Here is a 26,607-nt window from a genome sequence, read left to right as displayed (position 1 = left end):
GTCTGGGGTAAACCATGGAAAGCTGTGTAGGTATGTATATTTGCGTGTGTGGACTTATGTATATACATGTGTATGGGGGTGGGTTGGGCCATTTCTTTTGTCTGTTTCCTTGCGCTACCTCGCAAACGCGGGAGACAGCGACAAAGCCAAAAAAAAAAAAATATATATATATATATATATATATATATATATATATATATATATATATAATATATATATATATATATATATATATATATATATATATATATATATATATATATATATTCTATTATTCTATTATACTTAGTTGCTATCTCCCGCATTAGCGAGGTAGCGCAAGGAAACAGACGAAAGAATGGCCCAACCTACCCAGATACACATGTATATACATAAACGCCCATACATGCACATATACATACCAATACATTTCAACGTATACAAACATATACATACACAGATATATACATATATTCATTTGTACATATTCATACTTGCTGCCTTCATCCATTTCCGTCGCCACCCCTCCACACACACACACACACACACACACACACACACACACACACACACACACACACACACACAGACATACACACACACACACACACACATATATATGTGCAGGGAAAAAATGCAATTGAGTGGGAGAAGTATAAAAGAAAGAGACAGGAGGTCAAGAGAAAGGTGCAAGAGGTGAAAAAAAGGGCAAATGAGAGTTGGGGTGAGAGACTATCAGTAAATTTTAGGGAGAATAAAAAGATGTTCTGGAAGGAGGTAAATAGGGTGCGTAAGACAAGGGAGCAAATGGGAACTTCAGTGAAGGGCGTAAATGGGGAGGTGATAACAAGTAGCGGTGATGTGAGAAGGAGATGGAATGAGTATTTTGAAGGTTTGTTGAATGTGTCTGATGACAGAGTGGCAGATATAGGGTGTTTTGGTTGAGGTGGTGTGCAAAGTGAGAGGGTTAGGGAAAATGATTTGGTAAACAGAGAAGAGGTAGTAAAAGCTTTGCGGAAGATGAAAGCCGGCAAGGCAGCAGGTTTGGATGGTATTGCAGTGGAATTTATTAAAAAGGGGGGTGACTGTATTGTTGACTGGTTGGTAAGGTTATTTAATGTATGTATGACTCATGGTGAGGTGCCTGAGGATTGGCGGAATGCGTACATAGTGCCATTGTACAAAGGCAAAGGGGATAAGAGTGAGTGCTCAAATTACAGAGGTATAAGTTTGTTGAGTATTCCTGGTAAATTATATGGGAGGGTATTGATTGAGAGGGTGAAGGCATGTACAGAGCATCAGATTGGGGAAGAGCAGTGCGGTTTCAGAAGTGGTAGAGGATGTGTGGATCAGGTGTTTGCTTTGAAGAATGTATGTGAGAAATACTTAGAAAAGCAAATGGATTTGTATGTAGCATTTATGGATCTGGAGAAGGCATATGATAGAGTTGATAGAGATGCTCTGTGGAAGGTATTAAGAATATATGGTGTGGGAGGCAAGTTGTTAGAAGCAGTGAAAAGTTTTTATCGAGGATGTAAGGCATGTGTACGTGTAGGAAGAGAGGAAAGTGATTGGTTCTCAGTGAATGTAGGTTTGCGGCAGGGGTGTGTGATGTCTCCATGGTTGTTTAATTTGTTTATGGATGGGGTTGTTAGGGAGGTAAATGCAAGAGTCCTGGAAAGAGGGGCAAGTATGAAGTCTGTTGGGGATGAGAGAGCTTGGGAAGTGAGTCAGTTGTTGTTCGCTGATGATACAGCGCTGGTGGCTGATTCATGTGAGAAACTGCAGAAGCTGGTGACTGAGTTTGGTAAAGTGTGTGGAAGAAGAAAGTTAAGAGTAAATGTGAATAAGAGCAAGGTTATTAGGTACAGTAGGGGTGAGGGTCAAGTCAATTGGGAGGTGAGTTTGAATGGAGAAAAACTGGAGGAAGTGAAGTGTTTTAGATATCTGGGAGTGGATCTGTCAGCGAATGGAACCATGGAAGCGGAAGTGGATCATAGGGTGGGGGAGGGGGCGAAAATTTTGGGAGCCTTGAAAAATGTGTGGAAGTCGAGAACATTATCTCGGAAAGCAAAAATGGGTATGTTTGAAGGAATAGTGGTTCCAACAATGTTGTATGGTTGCGAGGCGTGGGCTATGGATAGAGATGTGCGCAGGAGGATGGAGGTGCTGGAAATGAGATGTTTGAGGACAATGTGTGGTGTGAGGTGGTTTGATCGAGTAAGTAACGTAAGGGTAAGAGAGATGTGTGGAAATAAAAAGAGCGTGGTTGAGAGAGCAGAAGAGGGTGTTTTGAAATGGTTTGGGCACATGGAGAGAATGAGTGAGGAAAGATTGACCAAGAGGATATATGTGTCGGAGGTGGAGGGAACGAGGAGAAGAGGGAGACCAAATTGGAGGTGGAAAGATGGAGTGAAAAAGATTTTGTGTGATCGGGGCCTGAACATGCAGGAGGGTGAAAGGAGGGCAAGGAATAGAGTGAATTGGAGCGATGTGGTATACCGGGGTTGACGTGCTGTCAGTGGATTGAATCAAGGCATGTGAGGCGTCTGGGGTGAGCCATGGAGGGCTGTGTGGGTATGTATATTTGCGTGTGTGGACGTGTTTAAAAAGCGAGATATACATAAGTATACTTATGTAAGTAGGAGAGATGGCCAGAGAGCGTTATTGGATTACGTGTTAATTGACAGGCGTGCGAAAGAGAGACTTTTGGATGTTAATGTGCTGAGAGGTGCAACTAGAGGGATGTCTGATCATTATCTTGTGGAGGCTAAGGTGAAGATTTGTATGGGTTTCCAGAAAAGAAGAGTGAATGTTGGGGTGAAGAGGGTGGTGAGAGTAAGTGAGCTTGGGAAGGAGACTTGTGTGAGGAAGTACCAGGAGAGACTGAGTACAGAATGGAAAAAGGTGAGAACAATGGAAGTAAGGGGAGTGGGGGAGGAATGGGATGTATTTAGGGAATCAGTGATGGATTGCGCAAAAGATGCTTGTGGCATGAGAAGAGTGGGAGGTGGGTTGATTAGAAAGGGTAGTGAGTGGTGGGATGAAGAAGTAAGATTATTAGTGAAAGAGAAGAGAGCGGCATTTGGACGATTTTTGCACGGAAAAAATGCAATTGAGTGGGAAATGTATAAAAGAAAGAGGCAGGAGGTCAAGAGAAAGGTGCAAGAGGTGAAAAAGAGGGCAAATGAGAGTTGGGGTGAGAGAGTATCATTAAATTTTAGGGAGAATAAAAAGATGTTCTGGAAGGCGGTAAATAAAGTGCGTAAGACAAGGGAGCAAATGGGAACTTCAGTGAAGGGCGTAAATGGGGATGTGATAACAAGTAGTGGTGATGTGAGAAGGAGATGGAGTGAGTATTTTGAAGGTTTGTTGAATGTGTTTGATGATAGAGTGGCAGATATAGGGTGTTTTGGTCGAGGTGCTGTGCAAAGTGAGAGGGTAAGGGAAAATGATATGGTAAACAGAGAAGAGGTAGTAAAAGCTTTGCGGAAGATGAAAGCCAGCAAGACAGCAGGTTTGAATGGTATTGCAGTGGAATTTATTAAAAAAGGGGGTGACTGTATTATTGACTGGTTGGTAAGGTTATTTAATGTATGTGTGACTCATGGTGAGGTGCCTGAGGATTGGCGGAATGCGTGCATAGTGCCATTGTACAAAGGCAAAGGGGATAAGAGTGAGTGCTCAAATTACAGAGGTATAAGTTTGTTGAGTATTCCTGGTAAATTATATGGGAGGGTATTGATTGAGAGGGTGAAGGCATGTACAGAGCATCAGATTGGGGAAGAGCAGGTGTGCTTTCAGAAGTGGTAGAGGATGTGTGGATCAGGTGTTTGCTTTGAAGAATGTATGTGAGAAATACTTAGAAAAGCAAATGGATTTGTATGTAGCATTTATGGATCTGGAGAAGGCATATGATAGAGTTGATAGAGATGCTCTGTGGAAGGTATTAAGAATATATGGTGTGGGAGGCAAGTTGTTAGAAGCAGTGAAAAGTTTTTATCGAGGATGTAAGGCATGTGTACGTGTAGGAAGAGAGGAAAGTGATTGGTTCTCAGTGAATGTAGGTTTGCGGCAGGGGTGTGTGATGTCTCCATGGTTGTTTAATTTGTTTATGGATGGGGTTGTTAGGGAGGTGAATGCAAGAGTTTTGGAAAGAGGGGCAAGTATGAAGTCTGTTGGGGATGAGAGAGCTTGGGAAGTGAGTCAGTTGTTGTTCGCTGATGATACAGCGCTGGTGGCTGATTCATGTGAGAAACTGCAGAAGCTGGTGACTGAGTTTGGTAAAGTGTGTGAAAGAAGAAAGTTAAGAGTAAATGTGAATAAGAGCAAGGTTATTGGGTACAGTAGGGTTGAGGGTCAAGTCAGTTAGGAGGTTAGTTTGAATGGAGAAAAACTGGAGGAAGTAAAGTGTTTTAGATATGTGGGAGTGGATCTGGCAGCGGATGGAACCATGGAAGCGGAAGTGAATCATAGGGTGGGGAGGGGGCGAAAATCCTGGGAGCCTTGAAGAATGTGTGGAAGTCGAGAACATTATCTCGGAAAGCAAAAATGGGTATGTTTGAAGGAATAGTGGTTCCATCAATGTTGTATGGTTGCGAGGCGTGGGCTATGGATAGAGTTGTGCGTAGGAGGGTGGATATGCTGGAAATTAGATGTTTGAGGACAGTGTGTGGTGTGAGGTGGTTTGATCGAGTAAGTAATGTAAGGGTAAGAGAGATGTGTGGGAATAAAAAGAGCGTGGTTGAGAGAGCAGAAGAGGGCGTTTTGAAATGGTTTGGGCACATGGAGAGAATGAGTGAGGAAAGATTGACCAAGAGGATATATGTGTTGGAGGTGAAGGGAGCGAGGAGAAGTGGGAGACCAAATTGGAGGTGGAAAGATGAAGTGAAAAGGATTTTGTGTGATTGGGGCCTGAACATGCAGGAGGGTGAAAGGAGGGCAAGGAATAGAGTGAATTGGATCGATGTGGTATACCGGGGTTGACGTGCTGTCAGTGGATTGAATCAGGGCATGTGAAGCGTCTGGGGTAAACCATGGAAAGTTGTGTTGGGCCTGGATGTGGAAAGGGAGCTGTGGTTTCGGGCATTATTGCGTGGCAGCTAGAGACTGAGTGTGAACGAATGGTGCCTTTGTTGTCTTTTCCTAGTGCTCCCTCGCACACATGAGGGGGGAGGGGGATGGTATTCCATGTATGGCGAGGTGGCGATGGGAGTGAACTGGGGCAGACAGTGTGAATTGTGTGCATGGGTATATATGTATGTGTCTGTGTATGTATATATTTGTGTACATTGAGATGTATAGGTATGTATATTTGCGTGTGTGGACGTGTGTGTGTGTATACATTGTGTATGGGGGTGGGTTGGGCCATTTCTTTCGTCTGTTTCCTTGCGCTACCTCGCAAACGCGGGAGACAGCGACAAAGCAAAATAAATGTATATAAATAAATATATATATGAGTGGATGGGTCTTTCTGTGTGTGTTTTTTGGCATTACCTCACTGACACAGGAAACAATGTTTAAGTATGATAATGATATGATGAAAAATATATATGATAGATGCAGTGAAATGTTTTTATCAATGATATAAGGCATTGGCACAAGTAGGAAACAGGTGAAGAATTGCCCATCCACTCATATACACATATATGTATGTAAACGCCCATACGCACACATATACATGGGAATACATATCATTATATACACATTTACATACAAATACATACACATAAATACACATACACAGACATATATTATACACACATGTACATATTCATACTTGCATTCCTTTATCCATTCCTGTATTACCCCATCTTACATGATACCACACTCTCATGAGCAATCATGACCACTTTCTTCCTATTACCACTCCTCTTACTTACCCTTTTATTACTTAATCAGACCACTTCATACCAGATATTGTTTTCTAACATTTGATTTCCAAAACATCCACTCTTTTCCACAGATTTCCATCTAAAGCCCGTACCTTGCATCCATACAACACTATTGTGACTGGTACACTTTGAAACAAACCCCTTATCACCCACGCAGATAACAACCCCTCTATCTATCTGTCAGCGTAACTATGTCTCTGATGTTTGATCCTTATGGGAACTCCCATCAGGGGAGTGGCCATGGGAAAAAGAGTCTCCACTTATCCCTGTCCTTATGCTTCTCCCTCACATACTCCATTCCACACATGCTTCCACCATTTCTCTCCCTCTAGCACTCTTCCACTCTATTTTTCCATTTTGCAGGTGGTCTCCCTTTCACACCAACTCCTTTAATTATTCTATCATATACTCTCCTTGTAAACTCCCCATCTTACATTATTTCCGCATGTCCAAACCACCTCTAAGTATTACCGCACACCCACTCCACAACTTCACAGTTCATCCCCTTTGCATTCCCTTCCATTCCAACAACCTCGCTTTCCATGTGTTTTTTCATACTTGTTCACAGTTTCCCATAGAAGTGAGGTAGCACCAGTAACAGATGGAAAATAAGGCCTTATTTGCTCACATCCATTCTGTAGGTGTCATATGTAATGCACTGAAACCACAGCCCCCCATCCACAACCAGGTCCCCATAGACCTTTCTTTGGTTTTCCTCAGCTACTTCAATATGGCCAGGTTTAGGCCATTAACAGCAAGTCATCTCTTGAATCCACATCACTCCAGTTCACCTTCTCCTGTGCATGCCCTTCACCCTCCTCCATGTTAAGGCCCTGGCCACTGAAAACATTTTTCACTCCTTTCTTTCATTTCAAATTTGGTCTTCCCCTTCTTGACCCATCCACTTCTTATACATATATCCCCTTTGTCAATTTTTCCTCATTCATTCTTTTCGTATTTCCAAACCATTTCAGTACACCCTCTCCAGCTGTTTCAACCACACTCCTCCTAATAACACAGCTCTCTCTTACCCTTTTATTACTTCACTGATCAAACCATATGATACCACACATTGTTGTTAGACATTTCATTTCCACCACCTCCACCCTCTTCCACACATCATCATCTTTATCCTATACCTCACATACATTCAACATGGTTAGGACTGCTATGCCTTCAAATATACCTATTTTCATCCACCCAGATAATAATCTCTCCCTCCTAGTATTCTTCAATGCTCCAAGAACATTCACCCCTTCACCCACTCTGTGACTTTTCCGTTTCCATGGTTCTGTTCGCTGCTGTTTCCACTCACAAGTATCTAAAACACTCCACATCCTCCAAATATTCACCATTCAAGTTCACTTCCCAGCTAACTTGTCCCTTTGACCTGCTGAACCAAATACCTTTGCTTTTATTCACATTTATGTTCAACTTCCTTCTTTTTCACACTTCACAATCTCAGACACCAGCTTTTGCAGTTTCTTACTTGAATCTGCCACCAGTGCTGGGATATATGCAAACAATTGCCTCTGCCAACAGACTGTATACTCATCCCTGTCTCCAAGACTTACATTTACTTCCCTCACCACCCCATCAATAAACACATTGAAAAACCATGGTGACATCACATACCCCTGCTGCAGACCAATCTTCACTTGGAACCATTCACTCCCCTCTCTTCCTACTCACACACACACACAGACACACACACCTTATGCTCTTGATTAGAACTTCACACTGCTTGTTGTAGCTTTTCTCTCACACTATATATTTGTAAGACCTTCCAAAAGTTATCTCTATCAGCTCTGTTATATGCTTTCCCCAGATTCATATATGCCTGATTCAAATCCTTCTGTTGCTCTTAGTATTGCTCACATATTTTTTAATGCAAACACCTGATCCATACATCTTGTACTATTCCTGAAACCACATTGTTTTTCCCCATTATAATGCTCTGTTCATACCACCACCCTCTCAATCACTACTATCACATACAACTTACTAAGGACACTCAACAAACTTATACCTCTGTAGTTTGAACACTCGCATTTGTCCCCATGTCTTTACACACATGCATTCTGCCAATCCTCAGGCACCTCAGCATGATCCACTCAAGCTTTGGAAGTCCTAACTAACCATCAACACAGTTACCCACTTTTTGAAGAAATTCAAGTGCTATAGCATCTCTACTCCAGCCACTTTGTCACGTTTCATCTTACACAATGCTTTCCCTACCTCTTTTTTCTTCACCAAACCACTTTCCATGACTCTCTCACTTCTCATACCTCCCCAACCTAGACACCATAAATTTGCCAGCTTATTGTTAAATGCATACATTAACCCTATAGGAATCTGTTTACTCCCATCTCTGACTTTATGCAGGATCACTATATGCAATGTTGCTATTCTGTGAGGAACCTGTCTACCCGTCCCTCTGTTTTGTGTGGTCAGAATTTGCCATTATGCAGGTGTTTGCGATAGAAAGTGTGATAAAAACTTCAATGAGGGTTGGTGGGTAGACTAAGAGCTGGTCTTGGGTGAAGTGTGCCATGTGCCAAGTTCTTGTCGTGGGTCAGTCTTGCAGTTACTTTTTTTTTTTGTGGATCTTTGCTACGTGTGCAGTTTGGTTATAGCAGCTATTGTGATTTTCATGCAACATCTTTTCCTACCCCAGAACCAGTAGTTAAATGAAAGAGAACCTCTCTGACCATAGAAATGAAGCTAGAATCTTACTAATACAATGAAAATCAGGTTAGAATACACATGAGACATTGTCTCGCACTATTGCTCACATATAATTTTGCTTAGTGTGTTAATTGCTTTGTTATATACAGTTTCTCTTTGTGTGAGGTTTTTACAGAACATAACATATAGGTGTGTGTGTGTTACAAGACTTCCAGCATGAGCTTACTCAAAAGAGGTCATAGGTTAATTATAGATAGATGACTTACCAGAGCTTCCATGGTTTCATTTGCTGCCATGTGCACAGCCATGTATCTTAAACACTTCTCTTTATCCAGGTTCTCTCTATAGTGTGCTTTCTTATGGAATTTTTATTTTTCTAGGTATTCTTGTATGATTATCATGAAGATATTCTTGGTGCAGTTTGTTTATAGGTTTAGAATATGTTGATGCTCTGTGACTGTTAAGTCAAGAGAAGTCATGGTTTTATTACCCTGCTTTGAATTGTCAAGAACTTTGGCTGTTATTGCACACTTTTTGAAAATTTTTCATTTAATTTGTCTAAAATATTTTATACTTTTTTGTTTAGGTTGACTTTGATTATAGTAATGGAAAACTAATCTTATGTGCTTTACTCTTGATAGATGGATGAAGAAGGAGCTGTCACTAATGTTCCCCAGAGGATAACTTCAAGAACTCCAACAAGACCAAAACAAAGAACGAAGTCTGAGTTACACAGTAAGAAAGCTGTTCATGAACTTTTAAATTCTTCTAGATTAAACTCTTTTGTAAAGGCTTAAGTAAGGTTTATATTTTTTGTGTGTGCCCTGATTGAGGGACAAAAGACACGAACATTTTGTTGCAAAAATAAACCATATTTAGGGAAGTAGTGATGGTATGTACTAGAGATGCAATGGCATGCTAAAGGTGGGGGGTGTGGAGATCAAAAATGGTAGTGAATGGTGGGATGAAGAAGTAAAGTTGCTAGTAAAAGAGAAAAGAGAGATATTGAGTGGTACAAGGAAGGAGTGCAGATAAATGGGAGATGTATGAAATAATGTACGTGTAGGAAGAGAGGAAAGTGATTGGTTCTCAGTGAATGTTGGTTTTCGGCAGGGGTGCGTGATGTCTCCATAGTTGTTTAATTTGTTTATTCTGATAACAGAATTGATGAAATGATCGACACAAGCCGGATAATAAGTGGTTTGAAAGTAGCATTGATAGAATGATCCTTAAGAGTCAAATGATAAATGGTTTGCAGTGGAATTTATTAAAAAAGGGGGTGACTGTATTATTGACTGGTTGGTAAGGTTATTTAATGTATGTATGACTCATGGTGAGGTGCCTGAGGATTGGCGGAATGCGTGCATAGTTCCTTTGTACAAAGGCAAAGGGGATAAGAGTGAGTGCTCAAATTACAGAGGTATAAGTTTGTTGAGTATTCCTGGTAAATTATATGGGAGGGTATTGATTGAGAGGGTGAAGGCATGTACAGAGCATCAGATCGGGGAAGAGCAGTGTGGTTTCAGAAGTGGTAGAGGATGTGTGGATCAGGTGTTTGCTTTGAAGAATGTATGTGAGAAATACTTAGAAAAGCAAATGGATTTGTATGTAGCATTTATGGATCTGGAGAAGGCATATGATAGAGTTGATAGAGATGCTCTGTGGAAGGTATTAAGAATATATGGTGTGGGAGGCAAGTTGTTAGAAGCAGTGAAAAGTTTTTATCGAGGATGTAAGGCATGTGTACGTGTAGGAAGAGAGGAAAGTGATTGGTTCTCAGTGAATGTAGGTTTGCGGCAGGGGTGTGCGATGTGGTTCTCAGTGAATGTAGGTTTGCGGCAGGGGTGTGTGATGTCTCCATGGTTGTTTAATTTGTTTATGGATGGGGTTGTTAGGGAGGTGAATGCAAGAGTTTTGGAAAGAGGGGCAAGTATGAAGTATGTGGGGGATGAGAGAGCTTGGGAAGTGAGTTAGTTGTTGTTCGCTGATGATACAGCGCTGGTGGCTGATTCATGTGAGAAACTGCAGAAGCTGGTGACTGAGTTTGGTAAAGTGTGTGAAAGAAGAAAGTTAAGAGTAAATGTGAATAAGAGCAAGGTTATTAGGTACAGTAGGGTTGAGGGTCAAGTCAATTGGGAGGTAAGTTTGAATGGAGCAAAACTGGAGGAAGTAAAGTGTTTTAGATATCTGGGAGTGGATCTGGCAGTGGATGGAACCATGGAAGCGGAAGTGAATCATAGGGTGGGGGAGGGGATTCTAGGAGCCTTGAAGAATGTGTGGAAGTCGAGAACATTATCTCGGAAAGCAAAAATGGGTATGTTTGAAGGAATAGTGGTTCCAACAATGTTGTATGGTTGCGAGGCGTGGGCTATGGATAGAGTTGTGCGCAGGAGGATGGATGTGCTGGAAATGAGATGTTTGAGGACAATGTGTGGTGTGAGGTGGTTTGATCGAGTAAGTAACGTAAGGGTAAGAGAGATGTGTGGAAATAAAAAGAGCGTGGTTGAGAGAGCAGAAGAGGGTGTTTTGAAATGGTTTGGGCACATGGAGAGAATGAGTGAGGAAAGATTGACCAAGAGGATATATGTGTCGGAGGTGGAGGGAACGAGGAGAAGTGGGAGACCAAATTGGAGGTGGAAAGATGGAGTGAAAAAGATTTTGTGTGATTGGGGCCTGAACATGCAGGAGGGTGAAAGGAGGGCAAGGAATAGAGTGAATTGGATCGATGTGGTATACCGGGGTTGACGTGCTGTCAATGGATTGAATCAGGGCATGTGAAGCGTCTGGGGTAAACCATGGAAAGCTGTGTAGGTATGTATATTTGCGTGTGTGGACGTATGTATATACATGTGTATGGGGGTGGGTTGGGCCATTTGTTTCATCAGTTTCCTTGCACTACCTCGCAAATGTGGGAGACAGCGGCAAAAAAAAAAAAAAAAAAAAAAAAAAAAAACATTGATAGAATGATTGTCTCAAGCCAAATAACAGTGGGACAGTAACACTGATGAAATGATCGTCTCAAACCAGATGATAAGTGGTTGATAAGATGATCATATCTAGCCAAATGATGAATGTTGACAATAACATTGATGAAATGATGGTCTCAAGCCATATTATAAATGGTATGATATTAACATTGATAAGATGGTCATCTCAAGCTATATGATAAGTGATATGACATTAACATTGATAAAATGATCATCTCTAGCCAAACAATATGTGGTATGATGACAACATTGATAGAATAATCCTCTAAAGCCAAATAATGATTGGTATGACAGTGAGAACATCAATGAAACGATCATTCAGGTAGATTATAAGTGCTATGATAATGAGAACATTGATGAAATAATTCTTGCAGGCCAAATAATGATTGATATGATGATGAAAACACTGATGAAAATCGTCTTATCAGGCCAAATATTAAGTTGCATTATAATGAGAACATTGATTAGATATTCCTCTCAGGCCAAATAATGAGTAGTATGATAACAAGAACATTGGTAGAATAATCCTCTTCAGTGAAAGAATTATGATTAGGGGCATGATAATGAGAACCTTAAGAACAAGAGACAAAAAATAGATGGAAATGTTCATTGTTTGGTATGATAATGAGAACATTCAAACCAAATGACAGAAAAAAAAGAGATAAAAATGTTTAGAGGTTGGTATGATAATAACATTCAGAACAAGAGGTTTTCAGCTGACAAAAATGTTCTGTGTGTGTCATGATAATTAGAACATCCAGAACATGAGACAAGACTATTGATGAATATGTTCACAGTGTATATTAGAAGCAAAGTAGAATACTGCTTTGTTATATAGTGTAAAGTTAAACTGGAGAGAATACAGAAATACTGCACAGGTATAATAGGTCTTGTGCATATGATTGACCATTAGAGATGAAAAGAGCTGGAACTTTACATTCTAGAAAGAAGAGAGAGGAATTATAATTTTTGCATAAAAGATATGAAGAGTAATGTCTTAAATTGAAACAATGCACAAGTTGCCCTCTGCCAGTGACTATTAAAAGTGAGGCACTAAAAAGCCAAGAAATGACATTGGAATTCTCTAGTTAGGGAGTCTCTTTTGCTGTGGCCACCCCCTTGAGGGAGTTTTTGAAGGGAATGGGCATTAGAGAGCAAGGTAGATAGTCTTAATTGTAAAAACATCTCAGCAAGGAAAGATGGAGAATCATCAGGCCTTGCAACAATTTAGAATGATACCAGATGAAAATTTTTGACTATCCTGTCAAAGAAGCTTGAGTTATTATTTAATGCAGTATCAGGAGAAATTAGAAACATGCATGGAATGTCGCAGTAGAATTCAGAAGAACCCTAGATTCATGGATGAAGTTTGTTGCTGATGAGCCTCGAATAGATGATTATACAGATGGGGTAGAAAGATATAATTGATTTCAACAAGCAAAACATGCTATGATTTAGAACTAGCATTGCCATTTTGGCAGATTTTCATCATAGCTATTCATAGGTGGATACTCTTGCACTCATCCTCAGTTTTCCTTTTAATGATGTACACTAGATAGTATTAACATGATGTAGTTACTTTTAAATAAGTACACTAGATAGTATTAACATGATGTAGTTACTTTTAAATAACAAAGATCAAGACATTAATGGTCTTTAAATTTTTTATTTCTATTTATTTTTTTTTATTTTTTTGCAGTGGAATCTGTAAATTTCGAGCCTCCACTAGTCACTGAGTTGAATGCTGAGCCACCTCCTGCCAGATATCCGGCAATAGGACAGCCATGGGATTCAGCTATGGAGGTAAGTTTTCATGTGATTTTAAGTTCTTCATCAAGATTTTGAACAGGAAGGGAACATTGATTTTTGGGTAATGCAGAAGAAGTTACAGAGATAAATACCATTAGGCCTTAAAGCTTCCCATCAATATATTTATGTGGACATTGGCAACCTCATCATCTATATGTTTACATATTTCCTACTTCAGCCTCGAGGCTGTTCTAGCTAAGGGTAGTTGTAGGGGCAGGGTCATGAATGGGTGCCAGATGCCATCACAGGAACTACCACACTCGGTTAAAATGCACTCATTATTGTGTGGTATTACACTGTTTATGTAGATAATGCTACTATAAAGTTTTAGGAAGGCAGTGCTGGCATGTTTGAGATATGCTTGAAGCACAAGAAAGGTGGGAAGTGGGAAGGTTAGAAAGGGTAGTGAGTGGTGGCATGAAGAAGTAAAGTTGCTAGTGAAAGAAAAAAGATAAAAGTATGGACAGTACTCTCTGGGAAGGAGTGCACGTGATTAGGAGATGTATAAAAAGAGGCAGCAGTTGTAAAAGACAAATGAGAGTTGTGTTGTGGTACTATCAGTAAACTTTAGGGAGAATAAGACCTTTTGGTGGAAGAGTTTATAATTTGCAAAACAAGAGAAAAATGGGAACATCAGTGAAGGGGGAAAAAGGGAAAGTGGTAACAGGTGTGGTTAAGTGAGAAGGAGATGTAGCAGGTATTTTGAAGAACGGCCGAATGTGTTTGATTAGAGGATGGCAGATGTTGGGTGTGTGGGTTAGGATGGTATTCAAAGTGAGAGTCAAAGAGAGTGATTTGGTGAAGAGAGAGGAGGTTGTGAAAGCTTTACATAAGATGACATGGCAAGGTAGCTGGAGTGGACAGTATTGCAGTTCAGTTTCTTAAGAAAGCGGGTGACTGTGTTGTTAATTGATTAGTAAGGAATTACTGTTTATGTATGGATCACGGGGGCTGTGTGAGGATGGGCAGGATGCTTGTGTAGTCCCATTGTATAACAGCTAGAGAGAGAAAGGTCAGTGTTCAAACTGTAGAAATATATGTTTGTTGAGTGTACCTGATAAGTTATTTGGGAGATTATTGATTGAGAAGGTGAAGGCATGTTCAAAGCCTCAGATCAAGGAGAAACAATGTGGCTTCAGAGGTTGTAGAGAACATGTGGATCAAATGTTTGCTTTGACCCACTAAAGGCAGGCAAAGTGTTTTTCATACATTTGTGTAAGGTGGCATATTTTAGGAATAATAAGGTATCAATGAATATGCCAATACATACATACATAGATATAAATGGATGAAAAATGAAGGTAAGAGGTGTTACTTAATACTGCATCACAGCTGGCTGTGGGAGGAAAGGAGTAGCACAGGAGGACTCAGGGTTAACAGCTTATCAGGCGTGCCTGGGACAAGGCTATGGACTTTGCGATCACTTTTGTTTTACACTAAATTTATCATTTATGCATTTATTTACAACTGCTTTATACATCTATTTACATGTAAGAAATGCCACATCACCTAATTTCACCATACAATTACAATGCAAAAGGGCCTCATGTTACATAATGTTGCCTGCCTACTACTGTACAAACGTTAGATAACAGCTAATAACTGGCGCTGACCGCAGATGGGTGAAGGAGGGTTGATGTTTACAGGAATGGGTAAACAGAGATCATGATAGTAAATAACAGTGATACAACATTGCCAAAATTCAAAAAAGAATTAAGACGCAATGTTATGTAATGTTGCCCTGCTTGCACCATATGAACATTAGGTAAAGTTGCCTGCCTTTAATGGGTTAAAGAATTTGTGTGGAAAAATACTAAGAGAAACCAAGGATTTGTAAGTGGCATTTATGGATCAGGAGAAAGCATATGATAGCGTTGATAGAGATGCCTTGTAGGTGTTCACAATATATGGGGTGAAAGGAAAGCAGAGAAGCTGTAATGAATTTTTGTTAAGGGTGTAAGCCATACATACAAAAAGGAAGAGAGTGGTTCCAAGTGAATGTTGGTCTGCAGTAGGGTTGTATGATGTCACCGTGGCTATTTAATTTGTTGTTGGATGGGATAGGGAGGGAGGAAATGTGCATGGGTAGGATAGTAAGGAGGAAATGTAGATTCTAGGAGAGTGGGGCAAGTATGTAATCTGTTAGGAATGAGGGGGCCTGGAAAAGAAATCAGTTGTTGTTTGCTGATGATACAGCACTGGTGGCAGATTTGGATGAAAACCAAAACCACTGCAGTTAGTGGCTTGAGTTTGGAAGAGTATGTGAAAATGGGAAATTGAGAGTAAATGTAAATAAAAGCAAGGTTATTAAATTCAGCAGGGTTGAAGGACAAGTTATTTAGGGTGTGAGTTTGAATGAAGAAAAATTGGAGGAAGTGAAGTGGTTTAGATATCATGGCAGGGAATGGAACCATGGAAGCAGAAGTAAGTCATATGGTGGATGAAGAGGTGAAGGTTCTAGGAGTACTGAAGGATGTGTGGAAAGAGAGGTCTTAATCTAGGAGGGAGAAAATGTGTATGTTTGAAGGTGTATTGGTCCCAACTCTATTATATGGATCCAAGACATGGGCTTTAGATGAGGATTTGCAGAGTAGAGTTGATGTGTTGGATATGAAATGTTTGAGGATGGTATATGGTGTGAAGTGTTTTGATGGAGTAAATAATGAAAGGATAAGAAAGAGGTGTGATGATAAAAAGAGCGTGGTTGAGAGAGCAGAAGAGGGTGTTTTGAAATGGTTTGGGCACATGGAGAGAATGAGTGAGGAAAGATTGACCAAGAGGATATATGTGTCGGAGGTGGAGGGAACGAGGAGAAGTGGGAGACCAAATTGGAGGTGGAAAGATGGAGTGAAAAAGATTTTGTGTGATTGGGGCCTGAACATGCAGGAGGGTGAAAGGAGGGCAAGGAATAGAGTGAATTGGATCGATGTGGTATACCGGGGTTGACGTGCTGTCAATGGATTGAATCAGGGCATGTGAAGCGTCTGGGGTAAACCATGGAAAGCTGTGTAGGTATGTATATTTGCGTGTGTGGACGTATGTATATACATGTGTATGGGGGTGGGTTGGGCCATTTGTTTCATCAGTTTCCTTGCACTACCTCGCAAATGTGGGAGACAGCGGCAAAAAAAAAAAAAAAAAAAAAAAAAAAAAAAACATTGATAGAATGATTGTCTCAAGCCAAATAACAGTGGGACAGTAACACTGATGAAATGATCGTCTCAAACCAGATGATAAGTGGTTGATAAGATGATCATATCTAGCCAAATGATGAATGTTGACAATAACATTGATGAAATGATGGTCTCAAGCCATATTATAAATGGTATGATATTAACATTGATAAGATGGTCATCTCAAGCTATATGATAAGTGATATGACATTATCATTGATAAAATGATCATCTCTAGCCAAACAATATGTGGTATGATGACAACATTGATAGAATAATCCTCTAAAGCCAAATAATGATTGGTATGACAGTGAGAACATCAATGAAACGATCATTCAGGTAGATTATAAGTGCTATGATAATGAGAACATTGATGAAATAATTCTTGCAGGCCAAATAATGATTGATATGATGATGAAAACACTGATGAAAATCGTCTTATCAGGCCAAATATTAAGTTGCATTATAATGAGAACATTGATTAGATATTCCTCTCAGGCCAAATAATGAGTAGTATGATAACAAGAACATTGGTAGAATAATCCTCTTCAGTGAAAGAATTATGATTAGGGGCATGATAATGAGAACCTTAAGAACAAGAGACAAAAAATAGATGGAAATGTTCATTGTTTGGTATGATAATGAGAACATTCAAACCAAATGACAGAAAAAAAAGAGATAAAAATGTTTAGAGGTTGGTATGATAATAACATTCAGAACAAGAGGTTTTCAGCTGACAAAAATGTTCTGTGTGTGTCATGATAATTAGAACATCCAGAACATGAGACAAGACTATTGATGAATATGTTCACAGTGTATATTAGAAGCAAAGTAGAATACTGCTTTGTTATATAGTGTAAAGTTAAACTGGAGAGAATACAGAAATACTGCACAGGTATAATAGGTCTTGTGCATATGATTGACCATTAGAGATGAAAAGAGCTGGAACTTTACATTCTAGAAAGAAGAGAGAGGAATTATAATTTTTGCATAAAAGATATGAAGAGTAATGTCTTAAATTGAAACAATGCACAAGTTGCCCTCTGCCAGTGACTATTAAAAGTGAGGCACTAAAAAGCCAAGAAATGACATTGGAATTCTCTAGTTAGGGAGTCTCTTTTGCTGTGGCCACCCCCTTGAGGGAGTTTTTGAAGGGAATGGGCATTAGAGAGCAAGGTAGATAGTCTTAATTGTAAAAACATCTCAGCAAGGAAAGATGGAGAATCATCAGGCCTTGCAACAATTTAGAATGATACCAGATGAAAATTTTTGACTATCCTGTCAAAGAAGCTTGAGTTATTATTTAATGCAGTATCAGGAGAAATTAGAAACATGCATGGAATGTCGCAGTAGAATTCAGAAGAACCCTAGATTCATGGATGAAGTTTGTTGCTGATGAGCCTCGAATAGATGATTATACAGATGGGGTAGAAAGATATAATTGATTTCAACAAGCAAAACATGCTATGATTTAGAACTAGCATTGCCATTTTGGCAGATTTTCATCATAGCTATTCATAGGTGGATACTCTTGCACTCATCCTCAGTTTTCCTTTTAATGATGTACACTAGATAGTATTAACATGATGTAGTTACTTTTAAATAAGTACACTAGATAGTATTAACATGATGTAGTTACTTTTAAATAACAAAGATCAAGACATTAATGGTCTTTAAATTTTTTATTTCTATTTATTTTTTTTTATTTTTTTGCAGTGGAATCTGTAAATTTCGAGCCTCCACTAGTCACTGAGTTGAATGCTGAGCCACCTCCTGCCAGATATCCGGCAATAGGACAGCCATGGGATTCAGCTATGGAGGTAAGTTTTCATGTGATTTTAAGTTCTTCATCAAGATTTTGAACAGGAAGGGAACATTGATTTTTGGGTAATGCAGAAGAAGTTACAGAGATAAATACCATTAGGCCTTAAAGCTTCCCATCAATATATTTATGTGGACATTGGCAACCTCATCATCTATATGTTTACATATTTCCTACTTCAGCCTCGAGGCTGTTCTAGCTAAGGGTAGTTGTAGGGGCAGGGTCATGAATGGGTGCCAGATGCCATCACAGGAACTACCACACTCGGTTAAAATGCACTCATTATTGTGTGGTATTACACTGTTTATGTAGATAATGCTACTATAAAGTTTTAGGAAGGCAGTGCTGGCATGTTTGAGATATGCTTGAAGCACAAGAAAGGTGGGAAGTGGGAAGGTTAGAAAGGGTAGTGAGTGGTGGCATGAAGAAGTAAAGTTGCTAGTGAAAGAAAAAAGATAAAAGTATGGACAGTACTCTCTGGGAAGGAGTGCACGTGATTAGGAGATGTATAAAAAGAGGCAGCAGTTGTAAAAGACAAATGAGAGTTGTGTTGTGGTACTATCAGTAAACTTTAGGGAGAATAAGACCTTTTGGTGGAAGAGTTTATAATTTGCAAAACAAGAGAAAAATGGGAACATCAGTGAAGGGGGAAAAAGGGAAAGTGGTAACAGGTGTGGTTAAGTGAGAAGGAGATGTAGCAGGTATTTTGAAGAACGGCCGAATGTGTTTGATTAGAGGATGGCAGATGTTGGGTGTGTGGGTTAGGATGGTATTCAAAGTGAGAGTCAAAGAGAGTGATTTGGTGAAGAGAGAGGAGGTTGTGAAAGCTTTACATAAGATGACATGGCAAGGTAGCTGGAGTGGACAGTATTGCAGTTCAGTTTCTTAAGAAAGCGGGTGACTGTGTTGTTAATTGATTAGTAAGGAATTACTGTTTATGTATGGATCACGGGGGCTGTGTGAGGATGGGCAGGATGCTTGTGTAGTCCCATTGTATAACAGCTAGAGAGAGAAAGGTCAGTGTTCAAACTGTAGAAATATATGTTTGTTGAGTGTACCTGATAAGTTATTTGGGAGATTATTGATTGAGAAGGTGAAGGCATGTTCAAAGCCTCAGATCAAGGAGAAACAATGTGGCTTCAGAGGTTGTAGAGAACATGTGGATCAAATGTTTGCTTTGACCCACTAAAGGCAGGCAAAGTGTTTTTCATACATTTGTGTAAGGTGGCATATTTTAGGAATAATAAGGTATCAATGAATATGCCAATACATACATACATAGATATAAATGGATGAAAAATGAAGGTAAGAGGTGTTACTTAATACTGCATCACAGCTGGCTGTGGGAGGAAAGGAGTAGCACAGGAGGACTCAGGGTTAACAGCTTATCAGGCGTGCCTGGGACAAGGCTATGGACTTTGCGATCACTTTTGTTTTACACTAAATTTATCATTTATGCATTTATTTACAACTGCTTTATACATCTATTTACATGTAAGAAATGCCACATCACCTAATTTCACCATACAATTACAATGCAAAAGGGCCTCATGTTACATAATGTTGCCTGCCTACTACTGTACAAACGTTAGATAACAGCTAATAACTGGCGCTGACCGCAGATGGGTGAAGGAGGGTTGATGTTTACAGGAATGGGTAAACAGAGATCATGATAGTAAATAACAGTGATACAACATTGCCAAAATTCAAAAAAGAATTAAGACGCAATGTTATGTAATGTTGCCCTGCTTGCACCATATGAACATTAGGTAAAGTTGCCTGCCTTTAATGGGTTAAAGAATTTGTGTGGAAAAATACTAAGAGAAACCAAGGATTTGTAAGTGGCATTTATGGATCAGGAGAAAGCATATGATAGCGTTGATAGAGATGCCTTGTAGGTGTTCACAATATATGGGGTGAAAGGAAAGCAGAGAAGCTGTAATGAATTTTTGTTAAGGGTGTAAGCCATACATACAAAAAGGAAGAGAGTGGTTCCAAGTGAATGTTGGTCTGCAGTAGGGTTGTATGATGTCACCGTGGCTATTTAATTTGTTGTTGGATGGGATAGGGAGGGAGGAAATGTGCATGGGTAGGATAGTAAGGAGGAAATGTAGATTCTAGGAGAGTGGGGCAAGTATGTAATCTGTTAGGAATGAGGGGGCCTGGAAAAGAAATCAGTTGTTGTTTGCTGATGATACAGCACTGGTGGCAGATTTGGATGAAAACCAAAACCACTGCAGTTAGTGGCTTGAGTTTGGAAGAGTATGTGAAAATGGGAAATTGAGAGTAAATGTAAATAAAAGCAAGGTTATTAAATTCAGCAGGGTTGAAGGACAAGTTATTTAGGGTGTGAGTTTGAATGAAGAAAAATTGGAGGAAGTGAAGTGGTTTAGATATCATGGCAGGGAATGGAACCATGGAAGCAGAAGTAAGTCATATGGTGGATGAAGAGGTGAAGGTTCTAGGAGTACTGAAGGATGTGTGGAAAGAGAGGTCTTAATCTAGGAGGGAGAAAATGTGTATGTTTGAAGGTGTATTGGTCCCAACTCTATTATATGGATCCAAGACATGGGCTTTAGATGAGGATTTGCAGAGTAGAGTTGATGTGTTGGATATGAAATGTTTGAGGATGGTATATGGTGTGAAGTGTTTTGATGGAGTAAATAATGAAAGGATAAGAAAGAGGTGTGATGATAAGAAGAGTGTGGTTGAGAGAGCTGAAGAGAATATGCTGTAGTTTAAATGCATTACATATGACAGCTAAAGAATGGATATGAGTGAATGCAGCTTTTCTCTGTCTTTTCCTGTTGCTACTTTGCAAATGTGGGAAGTGATGATGAAGTATGAAAAGTAAAATTGGTTCTGTCAGAGTAAAGGTGTTTTTCAGATGACTGCAAAAACTTTTGCTTACTGGCATGGAGAGGTTTAGGGTTAATTCAGAAGAAGACAGAGAGAAAATTCTGAATGGTACTCACTGTATCTTGTTAACCAATAGCATTTGTGTAATGAATTTATCATGTAAGTAGTGTTACTGTGATAATTGTTGAATATGTATGTTTTACTGCTATTTTGCACAATGAAACACATAAAAATTAAATCAATCTTAAGTGCTAACATATTTTGCAGAGGCTGTAGTACCATCTGCAAAGCAAAGAATAGTGGGTTGGGGGGACAATTGTTGGATGGTATGGTATGAAAGCCTTCTGTAGAGTGGCAGACGCATGTGTAAAAGTGGATGGAGAGTTGAGTGAAAGTTTGGGTATATATGTGAGGCAAGGTTGTGTGATGTCACTGTGGCATTTTAACATATGTGTATGGATGAAGTAATAATAGAGATGAAAGCAAAACTAGAAAAGGGGTGCAGAGATGGATTATGATGGTGAGGTGTGGTAGCCAGTGAAAAGCTTGTTTGTGTATGGTACTGTGTCCTTATCTGAGAGTTAATAGGAGTTGTAGAAGGTTGTAAGGGTGTTTTATGATGTGTTTAAGGTTAGGCGATTAATGGTAAATGCGAATAAAAGTAAATTGATGGAGTTTGAAAGAAGACAGTGAAAGTATAGACTTTTGCCCAACCCTTTAGAGTGAAAGAAGAAAGTGTACTGAATTGTGTTATAGATATGGGGGAGAGAGACTGGAAGAGGTGAGAAACTTTTAGTACTTAGGAGCCATCTTAAGTAAGTTTGGTGATACAGAAGGAGAGATATGGGAGAGAACAGTACAGAGTAGAAGAGTCATTGGGTTTTTTAACAGAATAATGAAGGGTAGAGGTATAGGTATGGAAGTGAAGAAAGGATTAAAGGAGAGCATAGTCTTCCCACCCTGAGCTATGTAGCCAAAATGAGACACAGAGGTCAAGAATCCAAGCTTTGGAAGTGAGCTGTTTGAGATGAGCTTTGGATGTGACTGGATGGAATGAAGAAGCAAATGAGGTGGTGTATGAGAATGGCAGGGAATGCAAAGGGAATGAATTTTAGAGTGGTAAAGTGGGTAAAACATGATACTTTGAGGTTACAAGGAGAGTGTATGATAGTGTTGTTAAAGAGGTTGGTGTGAGAGGATAACCTCCTGTGATATGGGGAAATGAGTGAAAGAGTACTTGAGGGAGAGTGTTGTTAAAGAGGTTGGTGTGAGAGGATAACCTCCTGTGATACGGGGAAATGAGTGAAAGAGTACTTGAGGGAGAGAAACAACGGAAAAAGATGTAGAATGATGTATGTGAGGGAGGGGTGTAAGGACAGGAATAAGTGGAGACTCTTTTACTGTGACCCTCCTGGTGATGGGAGTTCCCTGAGGGAATGGACATGAGAGATATAGATAGATGGTTGCCACTGTCCTATTGTTTTTCGTTCTGTTTACTCTTGACAGCCATTCTTTCCTAAGAGATTTACATAGTTAGGCTCTTAAATATTGGAGCAATGGCAGTATCTCCCAAACAGTCTGATTAGTATGCAAGGGAGTTTAGTTTGGAAGTAAGTCCAAGGTTAGGAAATAAATGAGAAACAAATTTTACATGCATTTTTTGAGGTATTATGGTTCAATTTTGAAAATATTGTCAATAAAAAGGTATCTTATATTTTTCATTATTATTATACTTAACCACTGTCTCCCGCGTTAGTGAGGTAGCACAGGGGAACAGATGAAAGAAAGGCCCAACCCACCCACATACACATGCATATACATAAATACCCCCACACGCACATATACACAACTTTACATATGAACGTATACATACATATACATGCACAGACATATACATACATAAACATGTACATATTTATACTTGCTGCCTTCATCCATTTCCATCGCCACCCCGCCACACATGAAACAGCACCCACCTTCCCCCACACGCATGTGTGAGGTAGTGCTAGGAAAAGACAACAAAGACCACATTCATTCACACTCAGTCTCTAGCTGTCATGTGTAATGTACCAAAACCACAGTTCCCTTTCCATATCCAGGCCTCACAAAACTTTCCATGGTTTACCCCAGACGCTTCACATGCCCTGGTTCAAAAAGGTATCTTATGCAGTATTTTATTTTGACATGGAGAATCATCATACTCATGTAATGTTTTACTTACTTATACTACCAGTGCACTCTTGTCTTGGTAATCCAACCCCCACTCTTCATGAAGAAATAAAAATGAATAGAATGAAATAACAATCAGTTATGAATTTCTGTAATATATATTCTATTTTGTTATACTTGATCGCCATTTTATGCATCAGCAAGATAGTGCCGGTAAACAGATGAAGAATGGCCATCCACTTATGTGCACATATATATATATATATAGATATATACATAAATGCCCATACATGCACATTTACATACATATACAACATATACACATGTACATACATACACACACACTCAGATATATACATGTATACACATGTACATATTCATACTTGCTTGCCTTCATCCATTCCTGTCGCCACCCCACCCCACAGCAAACAGCATCGTTACCTCCTGCTTCAGCAAGGTAGTGCCAGGAAAACAGACTCAAAAGGCCACATTTGTTCATACTTAGTTTCTAGCAGTCATGTGTAATGCGCTGAAACCACAGCTCCCTATCCACATTCAGGCCTTACTGACCTTTCCATGGTTTACCCCAGACATTTCATATGCCCTGTTTCAGTCCATTGATAGCACGTTGACCCTGATATAACACATCATTCCAATTTGCTCTATTCCTTGCACACATCTTGCCCTCCTGTATGTTCAGGCCCCAATTGCTCAAAATCTTTTTCACTTCATCCTTCCACCTCCAGTTTGGTCTCCCACTTCTCCTTGTTCCCTCCACCTCTGACACATATATCCGCTTTGTCAGTCTTTTCTCACTCATTCTCTTCATATGTCCAAACCATTTTAACACACCCTCTTCTGCTCTCTCAGCCACACTTTATTTCCACACGTCTCTCTTACCATTTCATTACTTACTCAATCAAACCACCTCACACCACATATTGTCCTCAAACATTTCATTTCCAACACATCCGCCCTCCTTCTGTTCATCCCTATCTATAGCCCATGTCTCTACCATATGATATTGTTGGAATGACTGTTCCCTCCATGGTTCCATCCGCTGTTAAGTCCACTCCCAGATATCTAAAACACTTCACTTCCTCCAGTTTTTTCCATTCAAACTTACATCCCAACTAACTTGCCCCTCAACCCTACTGAACCTAATAACTTTGCTCTTATTCATATTTACTCTCAACTTTCTCCTTTCACACTTTTTTCCAAACTTAGTCACCAAGTTCAGCAATCTCTCACTCAAATCAGCCACCAGTGCTGTATTATTGGGTCACTTCCCAGGCCCTCTAATCCCCAACAGACTGCATACTTACCCCTCTCTCCAAGACCCTTTCATTTACCTCCCTAACCACCCTTTCCCAAAGTAAATTAATCAACCATGGGGACATCACACTCCCCTGCTGCAGACCGACCCTCACTGGGAACCAATCAATATTCTCTTTTCCTACTCATACACATGCCTCACAACCTTGATAGAAACTTTTCACAGCTTTTAGCAGCTTACCTCCCGCACCATATACTCTTAATTAAGACCTTCCACAAAGCATCTCTTTCAACCCTATCATATGCCTTCTCAAGATCCATAAAGCTACATACAAATCCATCTGTTTTTCTAAGTATTTCTCACACACATTCTTCAAAGCAAACACCTGATCCACACATCCTCTACCACTTCTCAAACCACGCTGTTCCTCCCCAATCTGATGCTGTGTACATGCTTTCACCCTCTCAATCAATACTCTCCCATACAATTTCCCAGGAATACTCAACAGACTTATGCATCTGTAGTTTGAACACTCACCTCTATCCCCTTTGCCTTTTTACAATGGCACTATGCATGCATACCGTGTCAGTTCCATGCTCACCTTTTCTATCTAAATCTTAGCTTCTTCCCATCCGTTATGTATTTCATCAATACTTTTGATAATTATAACCATGAGGACTGACAGAATGCATATAGTGCCTGTATATAAAGGCAAGGGGGACAGAAGTGAATGCTTGTATTACAGAAGTACAAGTGTGTTGAGTATTCCTGATGAGGTGTATAGGAGTGCCGAGATTGAAAATTTAGTAGCAGCAGTGTGGCCTCAGGAGAGTACACAATATTTGAATCAGATATGTCTGAGAAACACTTGAAAAAATGCATTGAATTGTATTTGGTGGTGTATTTGGGGAGAAAAAATTCTACCTCCATATTCCCTGCATTTCATAGATGACTAAAGTGAGTGGAAGCACAGGGCTGGAAAGCCCTCCCTTTTATTTCAGTTTCTAAAAGATGGAACAGAAGTAACTAAGTGGGTAGTGCTCATCCTCCTTGAAGGCTTAGGCTTAGGTCTGTGAATATGTGCAGATGTAAAAAATGAGAAGAAAGAAAGAGATGAGTAGTATGTTTGAGGAAAGATGTAGGTAGTAGTTGGTAGGTATGTTACCAGTACTACCCACTTGGGTTGTTAAGTTGCACTCCTCTGACCCATGTAGCTGTCTTTTCTTTCTGCCTCAATAAAATATGGACTACTGGAAATTGTCCTTAAACACACAATCTCTCCTTGTCATTTGTAACACTTTACAACACTTGTGCATCTCTTTCTTCATAACTAGATTTTCCTGCAGTAAGCACTAGGTGTTAGCCCTGCCTTTTGGCAAAATGGTTGGAACAGTAGATTGAACTAGTAGGTAGGAACATTTAGGCAGGAGCATTAGGTAGAAACGTCAGGTAGAAGTAGTAGGTAGGACCATTAGAGAGAAGTAGTCATTAGGAACTATAGGTAGGAGCCTCAGCAAACACTGCGCTAGACCTGCGTTCTGCTAGTGTCTATGAGGTGACATAAGTGAAGGACAAAGCACTAGGAGCTTAATATGGAGTCTTTGCATTATGGCAACTTTGGGCAGGTCCACCATTTGGAAGAGCATAGATTATTGAAGAGATAGATGATGAAAGGAACTGGATAATCTTGTTGAGGAAAAGGCTAAAGGTTAATACTTTGCTCAAGTGAAACAAGGCTTAAAGGTCAGGGGAGATGGATAGATGGCAAATGATGGGCTTTGAAGCAGGGTGAAAATTAAAAGGAGCTACGAAGATTGGAACTAACTGCTGATGAGTGAGAAAATTTAAAAGTGAGCTTCAGAAACATGAATAGAAGTACAAAACAAGTAATTGGACCTGTGAAGGATGGTTGCAGTTTTATGCTAGTATGAACCTACTTAGCAAATGTGAT

At 39.8% G+C, this 26,607-nt stretch overlaps 1 protein-coding gene across 1 annotated transcript in view; it reads left to right on the top strand.

The window, feature by feature from the left end:
• hppy (MAP4K3-like protein hppy) overlaps positions 1-26,607 on the top strand; it is a 566,945-nt gene that overhangs the window by 134,962 nt on the left and 405,376 nt on the right. Inside the window, exons 8-9 of the mRNA XM_071686180.1 lie at positions 9,203-9,296; positions 13,248-13,351. Coding sequence (XP_071542281.1) covers positions 9,203-9,296; positions 13,248-13,351 — 198 coding nt within the window. The remainder of the gene's footprint in view (positions 1-9,202; positions 9,297-13,247; positions 13,352-26,607) is intronic.

This window comes from Panulirus ornatus, chromosome 41, assembly GCF_036320965.1.
Source record: "Panulirus ornatus isolate Po-2019 chromosome 41, ASM3632096v1, whole genome shotgun sequence".
Lineage (NCBI taxonomy): Eukaryota > Metazoa > Arthropoda > Malacostraca > Decapoda > Palinuridae > Panulirus > Panulirus ornatus.
The sequence above is the reverse complement of the archived record's forward strand: the minus strand, read 5'-3'. Positions and strand labels throughout refer to the sequence as shown.